Source organism: Labeo rohita, chromosome 12 (genome assembly GCF_022985175.1).
Source record: "Labeo rohita strain BAU-BD-2019 chromosome 12, IGBB_LRoh.1.0, whole genome shotgun sequence".
Lineage (NCBI taxonomy): Eukaryota > Metazoa > Chordata > Actinopteri > Cypriniformes > Cyprinidae > Labeo > Labeo rohita.
Genome location: NC_066880.1, coordinates 19,104,283 through 19,131,468, shown reverse-complemented (window position 1 = coordinate 19,131,468; position 27,186 = coordinate 19,104,283). Strand labels below are relative to the sequence as shown.

General features: G+C 38.6%; 2 protein-coding genes across 2 annotated transcripts in view; one reads left to right on the top strand and one right to left on the bottom strand.

Annotated features, from left to right (window-relative positions):
- The window catches only part of baiap2l1a (BAR/IMD domain containing adaptor protein 2 like 1a), a 30,561-nt gene extending 19,501 nt beyond the window's left edge, over window positions 1–11,060 (bottom strand). The window contains exons 1-4 of the mRNA XM_051123540.1: window positions 10,821–11,060; window positions 9,851–9,926; window positions 9,265–9,351; window positions 3,306–3,367 (exon numbers count right to left, since the gene is read on the bottom strand). Coding sequence (XP_050979497.1) covers window positions 3,306–3,367; window positions 9,265–9,351; window positions 9,851–9,926; window positions 10,821–10,871 — 276 coding nt within the window. The 5' untranslated portion in view covers window positions 10,872–11,060. The remainder of the gene's footprint in view (window positions 1–3,305; window positions 3,368–9,264; window positions 9,352–9,850; window positions 9,927–10,820) is intronic.
- A 1,259-nt stretch (window positions 11,061–12,319) lies between these two features.
- tmem130 (transmembrane protein 130) lies at window positions 12,320–22,419 on the top strand. The gene is made up of 8 exons (XM_051123590.1): window positions 12,320–12,355; window positions 12,466–12,575; window positions 12,652–12,823; window positions 12,914–13,056; window positions 13,147–13,231; window positions 13,373–13,575; window positions 20,763–20,875; window positions 22,250–22,419. The coding sequence occupies exons 1-8, from the start codon at window positions 12,348–12,350 to the stop codon at window positions 22,349–22,351; spliced, it is 936 nt and encodes a 311-aa protein (XP_050979547.1). The 5' UTR covers window positions 12,320–12,347; the 3' UTR covers window positions 22,352–22,419.
- The last annotated feature ends 4,767 nt before the right edge of the window (window positions 22,420–27,186 follow it).

Sequence of the window (27,186 nt, the reverse complement as noted above, 5' to 3'; positions counted from 1 at the left end):
TATCTTTGTACCTTTTTGTTTGTAAACAGTGTTTGACTTACTTGCACTTCCTTAGTCTTTGCACGTTCGCTTTGTAAACACTGGGTCTGTTGTTCCACCTACGTTCTGCATGATCTTTCGATGTGATTCTCTAGTATGTAGTGTCGTGGACGCGCATCCCAGAGCTAGTGCTACATGAGCTTTTGTGCTTAAAAAGTATACAAATTTGTATTTTTTGAAAAAAATGACAGATCGTTTCACTAGATAAGACCCTTCTTCCTCGACTGGGATTGTTTAGAGCCCTTTGAAGCTGCATTTAAACTACATTTTGGAAGTTCAAAATCGGGGGCACAATTGTAGTCTATTATATGGAGAGAAATCCTGAAATGCTTTCCTCAAAAATCACATGAACATCTTGGATGACAAGGGGGCAAGTAAATTATTTGTAAATTGTTGTTCTGGAAGTGGAGTTCTCCTTTAAGAAATCAAATTTTCCCTGATCCTTTGACATGTAAGTGGTCAGTGTACTATTAAAAACATCCTGTAAGTTTACTGATGCAGAATTAGATCAATGTCTACTTCGACATCATCGCATCTTTGGCCCCACCCACTGACAGTGAGATGAGAAGTAGATAACAGAGCTACAGGATCACTGGACTAAAAATAACATTACATTCCAAAGGATCATAATGCTAGGAAAGAGGCTATTTATTTCCACATATGTGAATGCCTCAAGGGAGCTTTGTTCGATACATTTTTGTTCGTTTTTTTGGGAAATCAGTCGCAATTTGGCACAGGCTTTGCAAAAAGACCCAATATGGACCCAACAGTAGTGTCACAACATGCAAGTGCACAACATGCAAATTTCAAATGAAACAGGAAAACAGGATGGGATATATACAGCACCTTCTTCTTTAAATAGCCAATAGCATTTAGTTTATACCACAGCTTAGGCCAGAGCCGTCGAGCTGGGTAAAGCTGCATATGACATCATACGACAGCCACAATCTCATCTATATCACATTATCTATGTACAAAATAGCATTATGTGTAGAATTCAAATGTGTCCGATACATTATTGTGTCTCTGGACCGGAGCAGCAGGCTATAATTGCACTGTGGCAGTTTGTATGACAACGTGAAACCAGACTTCTTTCACCCCAATGAAATGCATATTTACACTGTCTGATTTGTTCCCTATCCCCTATATAGTGCACTATGTACCATTCACTGTACAGAAAATACTGACTCTAATACTAAGTGACCGATTTCAACCACAGCTTCAGCGTCATTTTATAGTGTAGGGGGCGGGACACTTTGGTTTCTAGAGAGCATCTGATTGGACAGAAAGGTGATGAGAAGCTGAAGTGCAGGGTGATGTCATCAAAATCGATGATCCACATTGGTGGATGTTAGAGACTGTATGTTTTGAATGCTTATCTTCTAAATGCAAATTTTGTCATTGTTTTGGAGCACACTAGCTTACAGATAACCTTAAGGCTAACATATTCATACTAAAAGCCAAAAAACCACAGGTAAATATGACATTTATTATGATAGGTTTTTGTGAAGATTGTCTTAACCCTTGTGCAACCTTTTGGACATTTTTGTCCTTTTCAATCTTGTTTTTCATGATCATTTCGCCCGTGTTATTGCCAGCTGCGTACAGTTTGGTGCAGGTGTGTATTTTTATTGGAATTTTACTATTTACTATTAATTATTTTACCATTTTGTACCAGATTTTTTCAGGTTTGGCCTATAAAGCAACTCGCTTTATTCCTGTTTTTTCCTTCTGCATATTATAGAGGCAATTGGATAAATAATGCAGCTATAATTGTGTGGGTGTGTTGGTTTGGATGTCAGAGTGTGATTTGTATGTGTGTCATTTAAAAAAAACAAAACAAAAATGTGTCTGTGCCTGTGCATGACACTGCGCCCAAACAAAATCTTACGGAAAGCTCATTTATTCAGATATCAACCTCAAATTTGGAACACAGCTTGTTTAGATTTATGCCTTTGATTTTCTAACAGGTTTAGAGTTCAACATGTTTCATAAAATATATATTTTAAATAAAATATAAAATATGCTTTATGTAAAGTAATCTGCCATGGGTCTTCTTTAAAATTAAACCAAATTTAAGTCCTTGCTCTCAACCTTCAAATTTTTATGACAGTTTTTTTTTTTTACATGGACATTTTTGTCCACTATGGACCTATGTGTAACTGTTTTTTATTGATGCACAAGGGTTAAGACCACTGAAATTAGAAGTTGTTATTTTAAAGTCTAAAAATGTTTAAATTGATAATTACACTATAATGCTGTATGGCTATAGTCAATGGTTAAATATTAGGGGGAAAAAAGCAATTTCCTAGAAATATCAGTAGAAATGGTATCAGTGATAATCACTTTCAGTTACAAAAAAAAGATGCCATTAAACAAATATCAAAAATATACTGTCTTTATCTTGTTTCTACATTAATTTGAAGATTAAATGTGAAATTATTGCTTATATATATATATATATATATATATATATATATATATATATACATACATATATATATATATATATTTTTTTTTATATTTATATTTATATATATGAAGAGTTCAGATGCAAAACCAGCTAAAAGCCATCTCGGCCAAAAATGAGATAATGATACTGAGTGAATGCTCCTGACACATATTATACGTCCATCAAATACTTTTTCTTCAAACTCCAAATATACCAGCCTCAGCCCAATCAGAAGTACCGGTACTTACATAGAAACCTATACATCTGAGCCTGATAAAAATGCATTTTTTAAAGAAAGACGTCAGATGGATTTAGCTGGTTTTGCATCTGAAGTCTTTATATATATATATATATATATATATATATATATATATATATATATATATATATATATATATATATATATAGCATTGTGCGTTTGCATTAATTATTCAAGGAGACATGACCCTTTAAATGGGGCTTTAAATAAGAGGGATAAAATCAGGGAAATTATTATTTTTTTCTAAATTACAACAACTAATGTTGAAATTTATTTGGAGTAATAATTTCTTTTCTATTTTTTTAATCTTACTGACCCCAAACTTTTGAAATAGTTTATATACTCCATAAGGCATTTATCCTTATAAGGAAATTTATCCCCATAAAGAAAAAAAAAAAAAGTCTTCTTATATATGAAGAACCAAGGGTATTAAAACTACACAAAACTGCCCAGGAACATATTGAATACATATTATCTAGAGCTTCTTCTGGAGTTGGAGAAGAATACAAGAAAAAATAAATGATGCATCAATATCTTAAACCATATTGCACTTACCGTCTCCTCCAGCTCCAGTTGGACCTTCTTATGCACTTCTGAAATCTCCATTAACACCACTCCTGAGAAGAAAAATGAAACATTATTGTTACATAACTGATATTCATAGGGTTTTTGTTTTGTTTCCATCTCGACTAGACAAACAGTTCAAAGTTGCCTTCAGAGATGTATCAAATTGTACTTTGGACTTGAACTTCTCTGTACATGTTTGTTCCTCTATGACTATAAATTTCTCCTACTCTGCTCCTACTGTATGATCAGTGTCATTTCATCTGGCTGGGGCTCCATTAGTTCTGCTCATAAATGCAAACTTTACAGCAAACAAGCAGAGGTGAGCTGTAGCATTATCACACATCTAGCAGTTGTAACAGCATCATTAGCATGGCAAGGTCATCTTTGTACTGAGAGTATCAGCACCTGCTCTGTCTGTGTTTACAACGCCAGACATGTTGCATAAAAGTGCACAACCTTACAAAGGTTATAGTGCATCCCTGCCAATGAATTATGGAAAACCTAGATGGATTTTCAGTAATGCCTACAAATGCAGAAGAATCAGTAATCAAGCCAAATGAAAAATTCTAATGCAAATGAAATTTTACTTAACACACTTTCATGTTCAAACATGAACATTATTCATCAATGCACATTATTCCTTTGTACTCTGTCTCATGAATCTCTTTGCCACAATTTTTTCCTGATCCAATCAGTTCATATCCTACAATTTTCCACCATGAAAATCAAATTTCAAAAATAAGTCAGATTACCAATCAAATGGGATGCAAATCATGCTTGATGCTGATTTTTAGATGATTTACAATAATCAATCGGTTACAATAGATAATTAAAAATCAAAGAGTAGCCTCCTGAAAAGTCACAGCTTAGCTGCATGTGTTCTTTTCTTTGATTATGCATTTAGGCCAGTTTGGAATGCATTTATTGTTTAAACGCACCATTTAATGAAGGAAACATCAATTTGCGAATATGCCTGCCATGCTGCAGCCTGCCAGAAACATAATTATATATAATAGTTATGTGTTTGTGTCACATTATGACATCAGAAAAACTCCTTAATTCGTTAAAACCATCAACAGCTGCAAACTGAAATAGTGCTCTAAAATAATTACAGACATGACTGCTGTTTGCTCTTCTTCACCACTGACACATTATACTGTCAGAATAGTAATCAGGCTTAAGAACTGATTTATTAAAAACACCAGGTGTTCTTAAGCAACCCCTTTTTGTGTAAACAACACACTAAAGCAGTTTGACACCATGAATTCCTATGACGAGGAAGACGGTTTCCTGGACATGACAGGCAGTGCTTTCAACGGCAAGTCGATATTACACAAGAGCGCCTGAGACCTGGTTTCTGACAAAAAAAATCCAACTACAATAACTCAAATGACTGTGTGAATCAAACTATTCCCATGATGTGTCATTCAAGTACACCTGCATTTATTAGATAATATAAAAGTACACAGCACTGTCAAAGAACTGTGTTTTTTTTTTTTTTAAAGTAAAATTAGAATGCCTCGGGTATAAATGAACAGGCTTGGGGATTTGCATGTCACTGTGATCTGTGAACAACACATTAATGCATGAGAAATCTCCTGTCCTAAACAGACACCTCCAAAAAGAAAAACAATTTGAAGAAAACATTCGCAGATGAAAAACATTTAGATGAGAAATATGTGCAACCTCAAATCCAGGAAATGCTAGCTAGTGTTAATGGCTAAATAAATTGCTGTTTGCAATCCATTTTACTTTCATAATGTGAGACCTCTATAAGTAAAACAGATATTCAACGATTAAAAAACATTTAAGAATGGACAGAAAGTAAATTTGCTAAAAGATGTCCAAACGGCTAATTGGTAATTAGTTAACATTACCAAATAGCCTGCACAACCTGAGTGACATCAGCAGAAAAGAAAAGTTGCTTCAGACTGGAAAAGCAAATACCAACTTTTTACTTTGAGACTACAAGGACAAGGATTTTTTCCCCTATGGCACAATGTGCACTGATGATTCGTCCACAATAAGAGCAGGAACATGCATTAATAAATTAAAAATCAATTTTGATTTCTATGACTTTCACATTTTCTACAAAGGTTAACAAATATTTCCACGCAATCCACGTAACATTTGCTTTAAAGTCAAAATGATATAGAAACGCACCCTATTTTCTAAATGTGTGTTATGTGGTTGAGGTCAAAAGTTTACATCCCCCTTTCAGAATCTGCAAAATGTTAATCATTTTAACAAAACAAGAGGGATCATACAAAATGCATGTTATTGTTTATTTAGTACTGACTTGAATAAGATATTTTGCATAAAAGACATTTACATATAGTCCACGAGAGAAAATAATAGTTTGTAAAAATGTATAAAAATGACCCCGTTCAAAAGTTTACATCCCCTTGATTCTTAATACTGTGCTGTTACCTGAATGATCCACAGCTATGTTTTTTTTTTTTTTTCATTGATAGTTGTTCATGAGTCCCTTGTTTGTCCTGAACAGTTAAACTGCCTGCTGTTCTTCAGAAAAATCCGCATTTTCTTGCATTTTTGTGTATTTGAACCCCCAACAATGACTATGATTTTAAGATCCATCTTTTCACACTGAGGGCAACTGAAGGACTCATATGTAACTACTACAGAAGGTGCAAATGCTCACAGATGCTCCAGAAGGAAAAACGATGCATTAAGAGCCGGGGTGGGCGAAAACTTTTAAACAGAATGGAGATGTGCACATTTTTCTTATTTTGCCTAAATATCAAAATTTTTTCATTTAGTACTACCCTTCAGAAACTACAGAAGACAGCTACATGTTTCCCAGAAGCCAAAATAAGCTGAATTTACCTTGATCTTCAAATTCTAAAATTTTTAGATATAGTTTAGAATAGTTGCATATAAGTCCCTCAGTTTTTTTCTCTTGTAGACTATATGTAAACATCTTTTATGCAAAATTTCTTATTCAGGTCAGCACTAAACACACAATAACATGCATTTGTATGATCCCTCTTATTTTGGTAAAATAACTAACAATTTGCAGATTCTGCAAGGGGGGGGTGTAAACTTCTGACCTCAACTTTAGACCTTATTCCAGATGATTCATCAATGCATATTTTCTAAATAGAAATTCTCTTGAAATTCTTGTTACATTGCAGTTTTAATTAACATCTACTTTATGGGCAACTGGTTGTATTTGTTGTTCTCTAATGTGCTTCCTAAGGTTCAAATGAAAACTACTGAGAGTCATTCAGTGAAAAATAAAAGTTGATTTAAAACTATAAATAACAAGGAGACTAGGGTTGCAAAATTCCGGGAATTTTCAAGACTGGAAACTTTCCATGGGAATTAACGGGAATATATGGGAATTAACGGGAATTAATGGGAATATATGGGAATTAATGGGAATTAATGGGAATAAACTGGAAATTTGCAAAATTGCAGGAACTGGGAATGTAAATGTAGATGAGAAGAAAAACTTGCAGCATAATCTTGGATAAAACAACCAGGTTTAATGCAATTTTAGTTTAATTTCTGACCTACACACTGCTCAGTCACATGCACACTACTTACTGCAGGGCTGTTAAGGCCACACACCCTACATCCACTGTACATTCCTCTATAACATGCACAGATCAAACTATCAAAATATATTATGGTTAGTGTTCATGTAAATTACATAAATATTACAAAAATATATATATGTTTAAAACTTCCTTGTGCTGTGTGTAAGCTACTGTGCAACTAAATTATGCCATTGTTAAAACAAATACACTGGCTGAGCAAACATTTAGGTGAGATAATAATAATTTAAAAAACAGTCTAAAAACGACTTTTTTAAATTCCCTTTTCTTACAGGATTCTTTAATGAAAAAGAACAGCATTTATTTAAAATATAAATCCTTTTTTAACAGTACAGTACTGTTCAAAAGTTTGGGGTCAGTATGTTTTTTTTTTGTTCAATACTTTTATTAAACAAGGATGTGTTCAGTTAATAAAAAGTAATAGTAAAGACTTATATTGTTAGAAAAGATTTCAGTTTTGAATAAATTATGTTCTTTTTAAGTTAAATCCAGGAAAAAAGCATCACAGATTCCAAAAAAATCAAAAAATGTCATTTTTAAAATTTGTATTAGTTTGCATGCATGTCAGCTTATAATCAAACAAAATGTTGAAATTTATATTTGTTTATGATACAGCTTCTCTAAATTTCCCCAAATTTCCCATTAATTCCCATTAATTCCCATAAATTCCCATAAATTCCCATAAATTTCTGTTAAATTTCTAAATTGGAATATTTCCAAAATTCCCCGGACAAAGTTTCCATGGAAAGTTTCCGGAAATTTACCGGAAATTTTCCGCCCCTTTGCAACCCTAAAGGAGACTAAGCAAATTCTTTGAGAAAAAAAAATCTAGACATTGATTTAAAGCCTTAATTCGTGTTGAGAAGGCTGAAAGAGTTTAAAAGTATTAATGTGTGACAGCAGTTTCTACTGGTAAGTGTGGTAAATATCTCAGAAATAACATTTTAAATGCTCTAAGACATTGATAAATAGCCTATTCCCACCAAATACAACAAAAAGACATTTTCCACTTCACATCATCAAGCACTTAAACCAAACAGTCTGAGAAATTTGCCACGTTCCTATAAACCACATTCTAGTTGCTGTTTGTGCAGTGAGATGTCTGTCACAAGCAAATCCACCATAAGATGTCAAACACTTTGACGTTAAGGAACTTGTTTTGTTAAAATAACAAAAGTACACCTACTTTTGAATGTTCATGGTCTTAATTTTATAAAAGCGTGTCAGCAAAGGAAAAAGGGTGGTGACTAAACTGAGCACTTCTTACATTCCAGTCATACAGCTCTGACTGAATGTTTAAATTCCTTACAGAAATTACTTTAAGAACTAAACGGAGAGTTACAACGGTAGTTTGATATCATATGGCCCAAACATGCATTCTGCATTTCATATTAATTGTGTTAAAGTTATTTATTTGTAACTTGTTATTTGTATTTGTGAACTTTCGTGCAAGCGTGTTGATGCTGACAATGCTCACTTAATCAAGTCCTTGTGTCCATCAAATGTCACAAGCAATGCATTTCTTATATGCGGAAAATTTGCTTATAAGGTTGCACCACAACATTAGAAAGGTACAGCATAAGATAGTGAAATGATGCATGGTCTTATGACCGAACTAAATGCGAGTATCGATAGCAAGCATTTGAATGCGCATGCTCCATTAGAACGTTTGAGCTATGATGCTTTTCTCAAGTGGATCAGAGGTGGAAACGTTTGTAGACGAAGTCTCACAGAGTTACTGTTTACTTTGTGTGTTTGCTGGCGGTCTGTGCAAAACATGTGAGAGAATCCACACTGTCTGGTGGTCATTTGAGCTGTCTGAAAGGGATTCCAGGAAGAACCAAGAACGATAAAGCCAGTGAAGCTCAGTAAATCATAAAAGGACACTTTACTGGAAAGCAAAAGCTCACAGTAAGTAAAAAACATTTGTATACTAAAAACAGTGTGTACCATTTGGTACCATTAGGTAAATTAACAGATTAATGTGAAGACAAAGCCATTATTCTTTGTAATTTGCACAAAAAGGTATAATTTGCAGCAGCGAGTATGAAAAGTTGCCAGGAAACAGATGGCAGTTTATAAATCACAGAAAAGCTCTGTCATTATTTCCAGACGATATGAATCAAACTGATGCTGAGTCACAAAAAAGTCAACAAGAACCAAACCTGTCTGGGACTTAAAGCAAACGCAAATGTGGAACACTATTTGAGAAAATGAGGAAATAACTGGCACAGCATATTCCAAGACATGTTGAGTGCAATGAATCATCTGCTAGAAAATGTAAAGCCGCACTCTGCACAGAGCACATCTATTTAGCAAAGGCCAGATTAGGACCTCTGGGTGATGATTTAGACAGTAATACTCACCCAGCTCCCTAGAAACGGGCGATACGGCAGCATTTTCCCCAATCTTTGAGACCGCATCAAAATATGTCTTTCCAGCAAAGGTCATTGCTATAAGAGAGTGAATAAGTCATATTGATTAACAGGAACTGGAAGCAAGACTGCCTGTATTCCATCGGTTTTGAGAGAAACATTGAGTTTTAGATATAATTATTTATATAAAGTCAAACCAAAAATCATTCAGACCCAAGAAATATTTTTAGGGTACAGGACACTAGTTTATTTATGTAAGTGAGGATAGCAAAATAAAGTCAACTGTAACATATATACCTAGAAATTCTTTATACACTGGACTACCAGTAAAATTGATAAAAAATCTGGGACAAAAATTGGATTTGACACTTTGACCTGACCATGTTTTGTCACATACCTTTCTATCAAAGTAATCTGACATTATCAAGATGAATTTGACAAAGTTTAACTCTTGAGTTCTTGTCATATTTTATTACCATTTTCTAAACTCTGGTAATGTGAGAAATGCTGAAGGTGTCTGAATACATTTTGGTTTGACTATATATTTATTCTTCCGTAAATGAACTGATGTCATTACCCGTCACTGCTTTCTCATAGCTCTTCCCCAGGTTAACCAGATTCCTCAGTCCTGGGTTAAACTGCTCCATCACATTCTGGAAAAGCAGGAAACGAAGCTCATATTTCAAAATTAAAGAGAAAGCAGCTTATTGCTGCGGAATGAAACTGAAGAAACTTCAAATCTGACTCAGATCAAGATTTTTAAGGATTAGTAAAATTCCTCAGTTTTTCAGTCAATACAATCAAGTCAATGGTACCCAACGTTGTTTTGGACCCCACTGAATTTCACTGTATGGACAACACTTTAAACATTCTTCAAAATATCCTCCAGGTTTGGAAAGATGATAGTGAGTAAATGATGACATCATTTGAATTTTTGCATGAACTGTCCCCGTTTCTACATTTTAAAAGGGCACAATTTTCCCCACTGTAGATAATATCACATTTTATTGTCCATGCAGTAAAATACAGAGAATTATGTTACAACACACTTTCTAAAAATACCTCTACTGTAGTTAAAAATATCTTTCTTTAATTATTGACATATAATTCTAATTTTATTGCCTATGAGACCAAAGTCCTGCTTAAGTAATGGGCCCTCTGGGTCTCTATTGAAATGCCCTTCTGTAATGTAATTCTGGGCAGTTCCTCTGCTAATTCCCGAGAACACACCCTTAGCAAAACAATGAACAGTCAGGTATGCAATAACAGAAACAGTTCAGCACAAACTGGTTTCTAAACTCAACCCAGAAACCCAACTGAATCACTTTAAAATACACTCATGCCTCTATTGCACAACTTAGCTTATCTTAATGACAAAACATAAAAGTAACATAAAATAACACTTCATTATTTAACAAAACAACACAACTTTCACAAGGCTGCATGTACTGGGCTTAATATCAAAGATATATAAAAACAAGACATATATAAACAAGGTTGGCTTAATCAATTAACAGTAAGATAAACGCAGTTTAAACTGACGTTACCTTATATGTGCTCTCGGTGAGTTTATTCACGTCCTCCGTGGTTCGAGACATTTTTGCAGGTATTCTCCGAACGTCCTCGGTGACAATGTGTTTGATTCAACTTTCCCCGTTCAAATCGTAAAGCTGTGTTTTCGTCCCACCTGTTAACGTGTGTGAAGCGGCAGAGAACAGAGCGCTCGGGCGCTCTCAGGAAGAACACGACACCGCACTGATGTACTGAAGGAGGATGAAACCTTTCGGCGCGACCTCATGCCACACGTGGAAAGGTGGGATCCGTGACGTCAGAGCTTTCTACGGCCAAACAGAATATGAAAGTCATTTTTCTTTTTCTTCTTTTATTATTTCCCCCTGCGCTGTTGTTGTTTGTTACTGTGTGTATATTGTTTTGGCCATTTTTATATTAAACTTTAAGATATTAGTTAAAGATATTTGGACTAAACTCTGTATTTTGTAAATATATGTTATTTTTATTAAAACAAACAAACAAAAAAAAAAAAGAAAGAAAGAAAGAAAGGAAAAGAAAATAACTTTTTTAAATAAATTAAATTTTAAAAGCCTTACAGTACTACTCTGATATGTTTCCAAATCACAATAATGCATCACATGTGATAACCAATGACATCGATGACATCTAATATCGACCATCTCATATTTGCCAACCTTTGGTCCTTATACCTTTATTAGATTATACACTGTAATAGCTCCACAACCTGTTTAATGTATCCTATATGCCTATAACCTGACTGTTTTCGGCTTGAAAATACTCTAAAATTCTCTCAGAGTAATTACAAATAATTTTCTGCACTTTTAGCCTGAAACAGGTACCCTAACAAGTATAACCCTTCTGAAAAACAGCTAAAGCCAGCTTAAACTGGTTGGCTGGTTTTAGCTGGTCATCCAGCCTAGTCTTAACTGGTCATAGCTGGTCAGCAGGCTGGTTTTAGAAGGGTTTTGGTCACTTCCTTGGTCAGGTTGGGAGACCACCTCGAACAACCAGCTAAAACTAGCATGACCAGCCTAGCCAGGCTGGGAGACCAGCTAAAACCAGCTACTTCTAGCTTAAACCAGCTAAGACCAGCCAACCATCTTAGGCTGGTTTTATCTTTTTTTTCAGCAGGGATACTGAGAGTGATGTGATATCAAATTCATGCGGTATCAGATTCTTCAACTATGTGATAGAAAACATTTCACTTTTCACAGCGCCACTTTGTGGCTGTTTGTTTTATACTACAGAGTCCAGAGTGTCTACTAGCACCAGTCTATGTCTTATTTTAAAAGCTTTAAAGCTAAAATCTATCCTGAACTCTGTAGAGGAACGGGTTAGTGAATTAGTCATGTTTCTGCATGAATTATATGACAGCACAACACACATCATTATTCAGATGAGCATAAGGATTCAACACGTGGATATGATTTCAAGCCTTTACCAAACAGCGTGAAAGACATTAAAAGCTTGACTCAGTCATACTTTCACAAGTCACAAGCTGTCCTCTGTAATCATTTAGAGATCCATGCTGAGGAGTCCACATGAATTGGTATGTATAGCTTATAGTTCTGAGTAATGGATATAAACATATGTTTTTCTATTATGACTAATCCTTTACTCTTCAGTTTTTATATTCATGCTGAATGTTTATATTTCAAGCTGCAAACTGAATTCCATCAGGATCCGGAGTGTTCTGGTTCACACTTTTCTCTTAGTGATTGCCTCTCTTGCTTTTGAGATACCTGACAAGTTATCCCATCAGTTATCTGGTAAGCTGACTAGTCCTCTTATGTCTTTTGACTTGGTTGGTTACTTGGTGATTGCACTGTGCCTATTTCACCATAGGAAATGTCAAAGGAAAGATCGTTTTCCGTCAAATGGAAGGAAATTCAACTTACTTCCGGGATAGTGGGAAGCTGGCATCCTACATACCCACCGTGGTTTCATTTGAGCTCTTTGACCCAAGACATAACCTGCACTCTGTCCCTTTCATATACACATGGGACTTAGGCAATGGGTGATTGTTATGTGAACAAATAAATTAATTTCAATAAGCTAAATGTTTATCTTTGAAATGGTTTCCTTCACAGTTATTATTGTTTTTTAGGGAAGTGCGTAAAGGCCCAGAGTCTTTTGTGGAGTGTAACTACACCTTTCCAGGGAACTACACATTTCAACTGAGCATTGAAACCAATACACCCCAACATTCCAGAATGACTGGCCTGTACTCTGTAGATTTGACTGTGTTAGGTGGGTGCAGAATCATTATCTCTTTTAACTGACTCTTTATATAGTACCAGTGGTGTTAACATGTCAAAGATGTCATCTTTTGTTTTATAGATGCCATAAAGAGCGTTGAATTGCAAGGACCTTCAATTTATAACGTGGACCAGAGCAGCAGTCTGTCCTTTCACGTTGGAGGAAGGTAAACATATTGCAAGAAAGTAAAATATTATTTGAGAGGTCTATCATTTGTTATCATATAATAATTTATTCTCCATCATCCTGTGAAAAGTCAACAGGCTTGACTATGTGTTATTTTTTTTATTGTATGTGATGTGTGCAGTCCTCCGGTTTGGCTGTGCTGGAGAGTTTTGTCTGAGTGCCAATCACCCAGTCCAACTTCCTGCAATTTAGTCAGGCTCTACGGGAACACATTCAATCTGAACTACACCTTTAGATCAGTAGGAACTTATTGCTTCGACCTGAATGTAAGAAACAATATAAGCAAACTCCAAACATCCTACAACATCTATGTGCAGAGCAGCCGTAAGTATAATACATTTATCTCAAACTATTTATCTTTTTTAAAATTCACTGGAAGAGAAACTTATTTCAAAAGTGTTTCCTGTATTAAGTGGAAATCGTTGTTTAGCCTATAAAGTGTCATATTCCTCATTCTGTGGAAAAATCGGAACCTATAATGGCACAAAAATGAAAATTCTGTCATCATTTACACAGTCATGGAACTTCCAAACCTGTATGATTTTTCTTTTGTGGAACATAAAGTGTGATATTTAGCATAATGTCAAAAGTTGTTCCTTTGTGATAAAAGTGAATGGGGACAAATGTATGGGGGCATACATAATGTCACAAGGACGGTCTCTGTGGCCCCCTCCATTCCCAGCCAGCGGGAGCCGTCACCGGAGTTCTAGTCACTACATTCCCCATAATCCCGTGCCTGGGGCTCCACTTCCGGTTCCGGGTCCCTCCGGTTCACTTCCTGTTTGTCGGCCATTTCAGCGCGCTGCGCCGGCTGGTTCCCCGCGAAGTTTTGCTAGTCATGCTAACAATCCTGAGCGTTTCTCTATCGGACTGCTTACCTGTTGCCAACCGGACTGTTTATCGTGTGTGTGAAACTCTGCTGCCTGCCTTTTGTCGACCCTCGCTATTCCATTGGACTATCCCTTTTGAACGCCGCCAGCCCCGACCTATTGCATGGACTTTGACTACCCCGTTTGTTTTGCCTTCACCACACCTGTCCGCTGTTGTTGACCTAAGCCTGCCGATTACGTTTGTTTCTAAAATAAAGTTGTTGCAAATGGATCCCACGCCTCCGGATTCCTCCTTGACTGCGTCACAGAAAACTTCGCCGCCAACGGATCCAGCGACAACGAGCCAGATCGCGTCAGAGGTATCCGCTCAAGCATCTATGCTCACACGTCAATCAGCAACCCAATCTGTACTCGACGGATGAAAGTAAGATCGCCTTTATTTGTTCTCTTCTGACCGGGAGGGCTTTAGAGTGGGCCACCGCAGTTTGGGATTTGGGGCGACCAGCTTTTCCCTCGTTTGCCACATTCCTCCAGAGTTTCAAGGCGGTATTTCAACCCAACCCAGAGAGCAGCGAGGCAGGAGAACAGATTATGGCATTAAAACAGGGCCGACGCACTGCTGCTGATTATGCACTGGATTTCCGCACACTGGCGGCTCAGAGCGGTTGGAATGATGGACCCCTGAAACTGCATTATCGGAAGGGACTCAATCCAGACCTCCAGGTAGAGCTAGCGTGCCGTGATGAGGGCCTTTCACTCAATCAGTACATCGACCTCTCAATCCGTATTGATAACGTGATGCGTGCCCGTAAGCCTGTTCGTACCTTCACTCCCTTACTCCCATCTCAACCGTCCACCATGACCGCCCCTGAACCCATGCAGTTGGGAGCAACCAAGCTAACAGTGGAGGAGAGAGAGCGTCGCATCAAGAACCACCTCTGCTTATACTGCGGACAACCCGGTCATCTCCGAGCCACCTGTCCCACTCGACCACCTCGTCCACCCACCTCGGTGAGTTCTGACCCTGTCCTTCTCAATCATTGTGTAGTCCCTGCGATTCTTAAAACTAAGGACATTTCCATTCGTACTACCGCGTTAATTGACTCAGGCGCCGCAGGAAACTTCATTGATAGAGACTTTGTTGCAACTAATTGCCTCCCTGTTCTCTCTTGTACCTCGCCCGTGGCAGTGGCCGCCCTCGACGGGAGACCATTAGGAACAGGAAGGGTCGAGCACACCACCGACGACCTCACTCTCTGTCTCGAACCTCAGCATCAAGAAACCATCCGTTTCTTCATAATCTCCTCTCCTCGCACACCACTCATCCTTGGATACCCATGGCTCAACCAACACGAACCCGTAATCTCCTGGTCTTCAGGTACCATCACTCAGTGGTCATCTCATTGCACGCAACATCATCCTCAGCCAGACCCTCCCGCAGCCCCCACACCAGCATCAACCAAACTCCAGGAATCCATACCTGCTGAATATCATGATCTCCTTGAGGCCTTCAGTACCACTAAAGCCACCCAGCTACCACCTCACCGGCCAGGGGATTGCGCCATAGATCTTCTTCCTGGATCCATACCTCCCAGAGGACGTATCTTCCCTCTCTCCCAGCCGGAAGCGGAGGCCATGAATCAATACATCAAGGAGGAACTTACAAAGGGCTTCATTCGACCATCAACCTCTCCTGCCTCGGCGGGATTCTTCTTCGTTAAAAAGAAAGATGGAGGCCTGCGCCCATGTATTGACTATCGTGCCCTCAACGACATTACTGTCAAATACCGTTATCCCTTACCATTAGTCCCTCCAGCCCTAGAACAGCTTCGTGCCGCCAAGATTTACACCAAACTCGATTTACGATCTGCATACAACCTTATCAGAATCCGGGCGGGGGATGAGTGGAAGACGGCCTTTTCCACTACGACCGGGCACTACGAGTACCGGGTGATGCCCTTCGGTCTGGCCAATAGTCCTTCCTACTTTCAGGCCTTCGTCAATGACGTTTTCAGGGACATGTTGAACCGTTGGGTTATTATCTACATCGACGACATATTGATTTACTCAAACTCGTACTCAGAACATGTTCAGCACGTCCGGGCTGTCCTTCAACGCCTAGTTAAGCATGAGCTGTACGCCAAGGAGGAAAAATGTGAGTTCCACCAAGAACGAATCACCTTCCTCGGCTATGTGATCAGCCCGGAGGGGGTCGCCATGGATGAGTCAAAGGTTAATGCGGTTCGCAACTGGCCACGCCCGAAAACCCTTAAAGAACTTCAGCGTTTTCTGGGCTTTTCTAACTTTTATCGCCGGTTTATCCGTAACTTCAGCACCGTGGCAGCTCCACTCTCATCTATGATAAAACAAGGCAGCACTCGCTTAACCTGGACGCCTGCCGCCGCTCAGGCCTATGACGAACTCCGACAGAGATTCACTACCGCACCCATCCTGCACCACCCAGACCCCAACCTTCCCTTCCTCGTGGAGGTGGATGCATCCAATACCGGTGTGGGGGCAGTACTCTCTCAACGCCAAGGTCAACCACTCAAGACCTACCCTTGTGCCTTTTTCTCCCATAAGCTCAGTCCAGCCGAACGCAACTACGATGTAGGCAACAGAGAGCTATTGGCCATTAAGCTCGCTCTCGAGGAATGGCGGCACTGGCTAGAGGGCGCACGACATCCCTTCACAATTCTGACTGACCGATCACAGGAACCTGGAATATATCCGTACTGCCAAGGTTCTGAACCACCGTCAAGCCAGATGGGCTCTGTTCTTTACCAGGTTTCACTTCGACATAACGTATCGACCCGGCTCACAGAACACGAAAGCAGACGCCTGTCACGCATTCATGAACCCGATCACTCTCCTGCCACACCAGAAACCATTATCCCCACTTCCGTCATCCTGGCTCCTGTCGCTTGGGACATCATGACCGAGATCACCGAAAGTCATACCCAGGACCCTCCTCCAGATGACTGCCCAGCTAACCTAACCTATGTACCGGTCCCTCTACGCTCCCGAGTCCTATCAGAGGTCCACTCCAACCCCAGTTCCGGCCACCCTGGGATCGAGGCCACCATCGACCTGCTCCGCAACCGATTCTGGTGGCAAACCTTACGCCCTGACACTATCACGTTCATTAAGAATTGTTCAGTATGTAATACCTCCAAGGTCCCCCGTCAATTACCTGCTGGTCTTTCTACAACCTCTCCCGGTACCAAACCGTCCGTGGTCACATATAGCGGTAGATTTCATCACCGATCTCCCCGCCTCCAACGGTCAGACTACCATCCTCTCGGTTGTTGATAGATTCTCCAAGGGTTGTCGATTTATCCCATTTCCCAAACTGCCCTCCGCCATGGAGACCGCTGAAGCTCTCTGCAACTCCGTCTTCCGCTTCTACGGACTACCGGAGGACATTGTATCAGACCGAGGGCCCCAGTTCACCTCTCGACTATGGACCAGTTTTTTCCGCCTGCTGGGGGTTAATGTGAGCCTGACGTCAGGTTACCATCCCCAGGCCAATGGACAGGTCGAAAGGTTAAATCAGGAATTGACCAGGTTCCTACGCTCTTACTGTCAGGACCACCAGGAGGACTGGTGTCGCTTCCTCCTATGGGCCGAGTATGCCCAGAATTCCATACGCAAACCATCCACCAACCTCACACCCTTTCAGTGCACTCTTGGATTCCAGCCTCCTTTGTTTCCTTGGTCCGGGGAACCTTCAGACCTACCTGCCGTCAACTCCTGGTTTCAGCGGAGCGAGGAGACCTGGAACCGGGCCCATGTCCACCTGCAACGGGCCGTTCGACGAACGCAGACCCAGGCTGATCGTAGACGCCGAGTCGGTCCCACCTACGAGCCAGGACAGTGGGTGTGGCTCTCCACCCGGGACTTGCGCCTTCGTCTACCCTGCAAGAAACTCAGCCCCAGGTACGTGGGTCCTTTCAGAATCCTCCGTCAAATAACTCCAGTATCATTTAGACTAGAACTCCCACCTGAATACCGTATCTCACCCACTTTTCATATGTCTTTGTTAAAGCCCGCTGGTCGTCCGGGAGGAGGGGGAGAACCTAGAGGGGACCGCCCCGCAGAGACCTGCCCCCCTGATCATCGACGGCGAGGAGGTCTATCGAGTCAGTACCATTCTGGACTCCCGGCGCCGGAGGGGTCGTCTGCAATATTTGGTCGACTGGGAGGACTACGGCCCCGAGGAGAGGTCATGGGTGCCCGCCGAGGACATCCTCGATCCTGCTCTCGCCACCGACTTCCACGCATCGCACCCAGATCGACCAGCACCCCGCGGAAGGGGCAGACCCCGGCGCCGGTTACCTCCTCGTGCCAGGAGGCACTCGCAGGGGGGGGGCTCTGTCACAAGGACGGTCTCTGTGGCCCCCTCCATTCCCAGCCAGCGGGAGCCGTCACCGGAGTTCTAGTCACTACATTCCCCATAATCCCGTGCCTGGGGCTCCACTTCCGGTTCCGGGTCCCTCCGGTTCACTTCCTGTTTGTCGGCCATTTCAGCGCGCTGCGCCGGCTGGTTCCCCGCGAAGTTTTGCTAGTCATGCTAACAATCCTGAGCGTTTCTCTATCGGACTGCTTACCTGTTGCCAACCGGACTGTTTATCGTGTGTGTGAAACTCTGCTGCCTGCCTTTTGTCGACCCTCGCTATTCCATTGGACTATCCCTTTTGAACGCCGCCAGCCCCGACCTATTGCATGGACTTTGACTACCCCGTTTGTTTTGCCTTCACCACACCTGTCCGCTGTTGTTGACCTAAGCCTGCCGATTACGTTTGTTTCTAAAATAAAGTTGTTGCAAATGGATCCCACGCCTCCGGATTCCTCCTTGACTAAGCCTCATTCCAGAAGTGTTCATACAGTCCAACAGCGCTGGGTCTTTTCACTGTTTTTCAAGTTTAAGACAGACTTGTCAGTTTGTATAGTTTTATGCGTTTTCTTTAGTGTCTCCTATAGTACATCGTTTAGCCAGTAGGTTGTAAGAAGTGACTGTCTTAAAGGAGAAGTCCACTTTCTAAAACAAAGATTCACATATAATGTACTCTCCCCCTTGTCATTCAAGATGTTCATGTCTTTCTTTCCTCATTCGTAAAGAAATGATGTTTTTTGAGGAAAACATTTCTGCATTTTTCTCCATATAATGGACTGCTGTGGTGCCCCGATTTTGAACTTCCAAATGCAGTTTAAATGCGGCTTCAAACGATCCCAAATGTGGTTGTAAACAATCACAGCTGAGGAAGAAGGGTCTTATCTAGCGAAATGATCGGTTATTTTCATTAAAAAAACACAAATTAAATACTTTTTAATCTCAAACACTCATCTTGCCTTTCTCTCCATGAACTGATTCTGGCTCAAGACAGTTAGGGTATGTCGAAAAACTCCAATCATATTTTCTCCCTCAACTTCAAAAATCATTTAAAAATCATTTAAAAACCTTACCTAATAACATGCTAGTTAGCAAGTTTTGCGGCTAAACGCGCTAAATGTGGCTAAAGTAAACAATCTCTCAGAGCAGCAAGTCACTCCACAGAGAGTAGAGAGGGGCGGGGCGAGCAGAGCTCATTTGCATTTAAAGGAACAATGCCTCAGAATGGGATGATTTTTGTAGAGCTGATTTTGACAAGGTAAAAATAGTGTTGTTTTACACAACCATTGAGAATTTTTAACCAAAGTATATTATCATTAAGACCCTAAAGAATCATATCAACTTGTGGAAAATGGGCATCTGATGACCCCATTAAAAAGTATATAAATTGCATTTTTTAAAATTGAAAATAACCGATCGTTTCACTAGATAAGACCCTTCTTCCTCAGCTGGGATCATTTACAACTGCATTTGGGATCCTTTGAAGCCACATTTAAATTGCATTTTGGAAGTTCAAAATCGGGGAACCATAGCAGTCCATTATATGGAGAAAAATGCTGAAATGTTTTCCTCAAAAAACAATTTCTTTACGACTGAAGAAAGAAAGATATGAACATCTTGGATGACAAGGGGGTGAGTAAATTATTTGTAAATTGTTGTTCTGGAAGTGGACTTCTCCTTTAATAAGCGAATCATTGAATCACTGAATCATTATTCAACCGATTCGTTCAAAATACGGATTCATACAGAACCAAAACAATACCACGGTCTGTTGCTCGGAAATTCAATACCCGGTTTGTCCTGTGGTGGAAGTGATGAAAAGAGTATTTTTTTTGTGCAGTATCCTTTAAACTTTGAGTAAACAAATTACTTTAACACCAATTAATGCAGAGAAGTGAAAACACACAAAGAGAGTGTGGCTGTTTTTATTACCAGTTTGTTTTGTTTTATATGTGTTTACAGATGCAGAAAAGTGCTAAATGTTAATGTGTGTTGTCATTAAGATTTACTTGTCAAACCAATTAACTTGACCTTTAAAATTTAGACCTATGTGATTGCAAAGTGATAAATGATCTTGCAAAATGACTTTCAATAATGCAGAAAAGTGGTTAAGATAAATGTGTCCCCCTAAAAGCACAAGTGCCCCTGCATATACACAGTAAAAGCAATATAAAATTGAACATTAGACTGTGACTCGGTCATGCATTGCCATTTCCCACTAATCTTTATTTGGTATTTTTCTGTTTTACATTAACTCTCATATGTATATTTTACTTTTTCCCCCCTAGCGGTGAGTCTCATCTTCATTTTGCCTTGCGCTGCAGTGATTGTTTCTACTCTCATATTCATCTCTGTGTCAGTGTGTCGTCCACGACAGCAATCTCTCATGTCTAAGGCTCTGGTGAGTCATTCAGATCAGGAAAGAGAACAAGAACAGATAATAACGTGAACATGCTTATGTATTTATTTAAGCATTGTGTGGAAATGCTTTTAATTAAGTGTAACATTCAGATTTGTCCACTAGAGGTTGGCATAGACCAGAAAGTATTTAATGAAACAACCTTTGCTAGAGGATTATTGTATTATCTTTATCCTCACAAAATTGTCATTCAAGTAATTTCTTTCTTTTGAGGTTGTAAAGTTGTATAACTATTCTCTTGAAAATTAATTATGATAAAAATATATTTTTAAAGGAAATTCAATTAATGTTTTTTTAATGGTGTTGTTTTAATTACCTTTTCCTAATTTGTTAAAATAAGTGTTGAAATTTTCTGTTAAATTTAAACCAAATTACACATAGATTAATTGCTAGTTGGTCAGGCTAGCTCTTAATAAACAGTCTTAAAAGAATAGTTCACCCAAAAAATGAAAATTTGCAGAACATTTGCTCATCATAAGATTGGGAACAGATCGGAACAGATTTGAAGAAAATTTTTGTTATGTCACTTGCTCAACAATGGATCCACTGTAGTCAGAATGAGAATTTAAACAGCTGATAAAAACACAATAATCAACAACATGGCTCCAGTTGTTGTGTTATGAAGTGAAAAGCTACGTATTAATAAGAAAGAACCCCATCATTAAGATGTTTTAAATTTAAAGTATCATTTTTGGACAAAATACAGATCCATAATCCATAAAGTTTCCTACAGTGAAAAAAAAAACTGTAATCTCTGTTGCCTTCTTCTGTTCACCATCTTCAAGATGGTGCTGATCTTTTCTGAATCAGATGAGCTGTATTTTAAATGTCCTAATGATAGATTTGTTTATTACAAACATGCAGCTTTTCGCTTCACAAGACATTAATTGATGGACAGGAGTCGTGTGGATTACTGATGCCTTTTCAGCTGTTTAGACACTTATTCTGACCCATTCACTGTGATGTAATGCTAAATTTCTCCAAATCTTTTACGATGAAGAAACTCATATACATTGCAAGTAAATTTTCCTTTTTATGGCGAACTCTAACATAGTGGCTATGTTTATCCAACTGCCCATCCTCCTGGAAAAATCTAATTTGCACTTTTCATAAAAACTTATTTACATTCATGTTATATTTTACTACTAGTTGTACTAGTTTTTTAATAAAGATTTCTGTTTAAGAAGAAAATGAGAAATGACAGGTCTGCACATCTCTCTTAAAACAGTGGAGTGACAGTTTGAAGATTTTTGTATCAGATTATATATAATCTGATATAAGAGAATATATATTTAGGTGTCATTACCAATTATAATAACTGTCGATTTTTTTGTGTGTGTGTGTGTGTGTTTTCAGATGGCAGATATGAATTATCTGTCCTTCACAGAAATCGAGCTGCATGCCAAAGATGCATCTCTCACCTTACAGGATAATTCTCCTGCTTCTAAAACAAATTAAGCCCAGCCTCTTCTTCAACAGCTAGAAACTTCCTACAGCACCCAAACCTGATTGCCTACATTGTACTCACCCCTTGTCATCCAAGATGCTCATGTCTTTATTTCTTCAGCCGTAAAGAAATTATGTTTTTTGAAGAAAACATTTCAGGGTTTTTTTTCCATATAGTGGACTTCTATGGTGCCCCAACTTCCAAAATGCAGTTTAAATGCAGCTTCAAACGATCCCAAACGCAGTTGTAAATGATCTCGGCCGAGAAAGAAGGGTCTTATCTAGCGAAACGATTGGTTATTTTCATAAAAATAATACAGTTGATATACTTTTTAATGTCAAACGCTCGTCTCACTCTGCCTGAACTGTTTTTTCTGATTCATGACAGTTAGGGTATGTTGAAAAATGCCCATCTCATGTTCTCCCTCAACTTCAAAATTGTCCTATGTCGCTGTTTTACCTTTTTTGTTAAGGGTGTTTGATCTTCTTTGCATGTTCACTTTGCAAAGACTGGGTCGGTACTTCTGCAGCGATCTAGGATGATTTTGAAATCATTTTTGAAGTTGAGGGAGAAAATACGATTGGAGTTTTTCAACATACCCTAACTAAAAGATTAAAAAGTATTTAAATTGTACTTTTTTAATGAAAATAACCAATCGTTTAACTAGATAAGACCCTTCTTCTTTGGTTTGGATTGTTTGGATTACAACTGCATTTGGGATCGTTTAAAGCCGCATTTAAACTGCATTTTGGAAGTTCAAAATCGGGGCACCATATCAGTCCATTATATGGAGAAAAATCCTGAAATGTTTTCCTCAAAAAACACAATTTCTTTACAGCTGAAGAAAGAAAGACATAAACATCTTGGATGACAAGGGGGTGATTACATTATCTGTAAATTTTTGTTCTGGAAGTGGACTTCTCCTTTAAGTATTGATTAAAAATCTATCTTTCATTTGAATTATTTTGCTACGTGATCTACAATCGAAAATAAGACAGAAAAAGACAGGTCTGTGAATCAACACTAAACAGGACCACTGAAAGCTTTTTCTCATCTGATTCACTCAAATTAATGCTTTCTCTGCTCTTTTAGTTTGTACTTGAGTGGTTTTCAAGGTTTACTTCATGACGGTTCCATTTGTTAATGCTAAACTCCTTGAGATCCTAATGGATGTTGACACTGGTGATGAATCTTTAAAAGTATAAAAGTACATGAGGTTAGAGCGATTGCATGCAGTTCAACAAGCGTGCCTTGGAATATTGTTACAATTTTAAGCCTGACCCAAATGTACAAAATGCACCGCTGTACAGAATGATCATATTTCTTTGCGAGTGATTATGAGCGAGAGCTTCCTTGTTTAAGACCTAGAGCTCTTTCTCCTGGAATGAATGAGTCTGACCTGTATATTCCTGCTGTGATGATCAATGACATTTGCCATCTGCACTGTGAGGTACCAGGAAGACAAGAATTACAGCTCCACAAGGGACTGCAAAATACCTCTCTAGGTTAAAGGCTACAGATGAGCAATGCATCATACGTCTAGTAATAACTGTGCCCTTCAGCTGAGTAGCTGAGGCATTATTCTTGCCCTTGAAAGTGTAGCAGGAGTCATATATATTTGAAAAGACTTGAATATGTTTCTTTACAAAAGTTAAGCAAAGATTTGTTTCCATGTTTTTGTTTTCCCACAAGGAAACAGTCATCCAGTTAAAACTTGTAGTAACTTATGCTACCGATCAAAAGTTTTTTGTTTTTTTTTTAAAGAAGTCTCTTGTTCACCAAAGCTGTATTTATTTGATCAAAATACAGTACAAACAATAATATTGTGAAATAAATGTCTTGAAAAAAAAAGTCTTTTTTCACAAAGTTTTATGTATGCAAATTGAATAATATCCAAGGTACACATTTCTAGTAATTGTGCAGATAATTCTCATATTGTATTTTCAGAAAGTTTTGGAATATTTGTCCTCTCCCCAAATTTTTCACCACTGAAACACAGTTATGTATAATTTATTATAAGGGTTATATACTGACCGTTTTAAGAGTTTTAGAGGTGAATTGATAACAATTAAAATCTTAACAATACTGCAAGTGTGATTGTTGTATTTTGAATCCAATTTTTCTTTTTAAAAGGCAAAGAAATGATCATACTGATTTCAAACTTAAAGATATAGTTTAAATTTGCATTGAACCAAACACTACCATAACATCTTAGTTGATAATTCAGTATACTTTTTTTTTTTGGCTTGTGACAGCACATTTTCGGTAGTGATAGTGATTTCTGGTCACATCACCTTAGAAAATTTTAACCCACATTTTAAAACACTACTAAAACATATTGAAATACAAAGAATGTGCATAACTGTATACTGAAATTTTGTTTATTGTGAAATTTTGTTTATGTGTGTTACCTTTTGTCACTACTGAAAAAACGATGACATGTTTCAGTTGTGACTGTTACGGTAGTGACAATTTTATGGGATAACAACCCAAAAAACTACTGAAACTTCTAAATCTTTTGGAATAACTCCTAAAAACGTGTTCAGTAGTGACATTCTTTAAAGTTAAACACAGATGTTTCAGACTTTTGAACACATTTACCTCAAAATGAAATCTACTCATCATGTAGCTATGAGACAGACTGACACATACACTGACCAAAAAATACAAACGCAACACTTCCGTTTTTGCCCCCATTTTTCATGAATTGAACTCAAAGATCTAAGACTTTTTCTATGTACACAAAAGGCCTATTTCTCTTGAATACTGTTCACAAATCTGTCTAAATCTGTGTTAGTGAGCACTTCTCCTTTACCAAGATAATCCATCCACCTCACAGGTGTGGCATATCAAGATTCTGATTAGACAGCATGATTATTGAACAGGTGTGCCTTAGGCTGGCCACAATAAAAGGCCACTCTAAAATGTGCAGTTTTATCACAAAGCACAATGCCACAGATGTCGCAAGTTTTGAGGGAGTTTGTAATTGGCATGCCGACTGCAAGAATGTCCACCAAAGCTGTTGCCCCTGAATTGAATGTTAATTTTTCTACCATAAGCCATCTCCAAAGGTGTTTCAGAGAATTTGGCAGTACATCCAACCGGCCTCACAACCGCAGACCACGTGTAACCACACCAGCCCAGGACCTCCACATCCAGCATCTTCACCTCCAAGACCGTCTGAGACCAGCCAACCCGGACAGCTGCTGCAACAATCAGTTTGCATAACCAAAGAATTTCTGCACAAACTGTCAGAAACCGTCTCAGGGAAGCTCATCTGCATGCTCATCGTCCTCATCGGGGTCTCAACCTGACTGCAGTTCGTCGTTGTAATGACTTGAGTGGGCAAATACTCACATTCGATGGCATCTGGTACTTTGGAGAGGTGTTCTTTTCATGGATGAATCCTGTTTTTCACTCTACAGGGCTGATGGCAGACAGCATGTATGGCGTCGTGTGGGTGAGCGGTTTGCTGATGTCAACATTGTGGATCGAGTGGCCCATGGTGGTGGTGGGGTTATGGTATGGGCAGGCATATGTTATGGACAATGAACACAGGTGCATTTTTTTGATGGCATTTTGAATGCACAGAGATACCGTGACGAGATCCTGAGGCTCATTGTTGTGCCATTCATCCACGACCATCACCTCATGTTGCAGCATGATAATGCACGGCCCCATGTTGCAAGGATCTGTACACAATTCCTGGAAGCTGAAAACATCCCAGTTCTTGCATGGCCAGCACACTCACCGGATATGTCACCCACTGAGCATGTTTGTGATACTCTGGATCGGCGTATACAACAGTGTGTTCCAGTTCCTGCCAATATTCAGCAACTTCGCACAGCCATTGAAGAGGAGTGGACCAACATTCCACAGGCCACAACTCTATGCGAAGGAGATGTGTTGCACTGCATAAGGCAAATGGTGGTCACACCAGATACTGGCAGGTTTTCGGACCCCCGAAAACGTTACGTTGTTGGGGTCACTTCAACCCACGAACATGAAAGTAGCCCAGTTCCATGGGAAAACTACAAACTTGGCAACATTGGGTGTAGTTAAAATCAGTCTCAGCCAATGGACTAAAACATACACTGTTTCGGTAGTGACATGAAAATGCAGGACACATTTTTTACATAATTTTTCATAATTTACAAAGAAAAGATAAAATACTTTTTTTAACTTAAGTTTTTTGAAAAAATCAAAAAAGGAATTTTTAAAAACAATGGATTAAAATGCAAAAATTATTTCAATATCATTTTCATAAGTTGAAATTTAGGGGTTAGGGTTTGGGACAGCCATCTCCCAATTGTAAGTACTCACTAAATGATGATTTTATATACACTACCGTTCAAAAGTTTGGGGTCAGTAAGACTTGTAATAGTCTTTAAAGAAGTCTCTTATGCTCATCAAGGCTGCATTTATTTGATTAAAAATATAGAAAAAAAAAAACAGTAATATTGCAAAATGTTTTTACAATATAAAATAATGTTTTTTATTTTAACATACTTTAAAATAGAATTTATTCCTGTGATGAAAAGCTGAATTTTTATCAGCTGTTACTCCAGTCTTAAGTGTCAAATGATCCTTCAGAAATCATTCTAATATGCGATTTATTATTAGAATGATCAATGTTGGATAATATCGACAGTTGTGCTGCCAAATATTTTTTGGAACCTGTGATTTTTTTTTTTTCAGGATTCTTTCATGAATAACAAGTTTAAAAAGTACAGTGTTTATTCAAAATATAAATATTTTATAACAATGTAAATGATTTATTATTAACTTTTAATAAACTTTTAATTATTAACTTAATACATCCTTGGTGAATAAAAGTATTAATTTC

What these genes read in the sequence shown, in the direction of transcription:
- tmem130 (XM_051123590.1), top strand. An exon ending in TGTAGATTTGACTGTGTTAG is followed by an intron (nt 13,057 to 13,146) that starts GTGGGTGCAGAA and finishes TTTGTTTTATAG; the next exon opens with ATGCCATAAAGAGCGTTGAA. An exon ending in CATCTATGTGCAGAGCAGCC is followed by an intron (nt 13,576 to 20,762) that starts GTAAGTATAATA and finishes TTTCCCCCCTAG; the next exon opens with CGGTGAGTCTCATCTTCATT.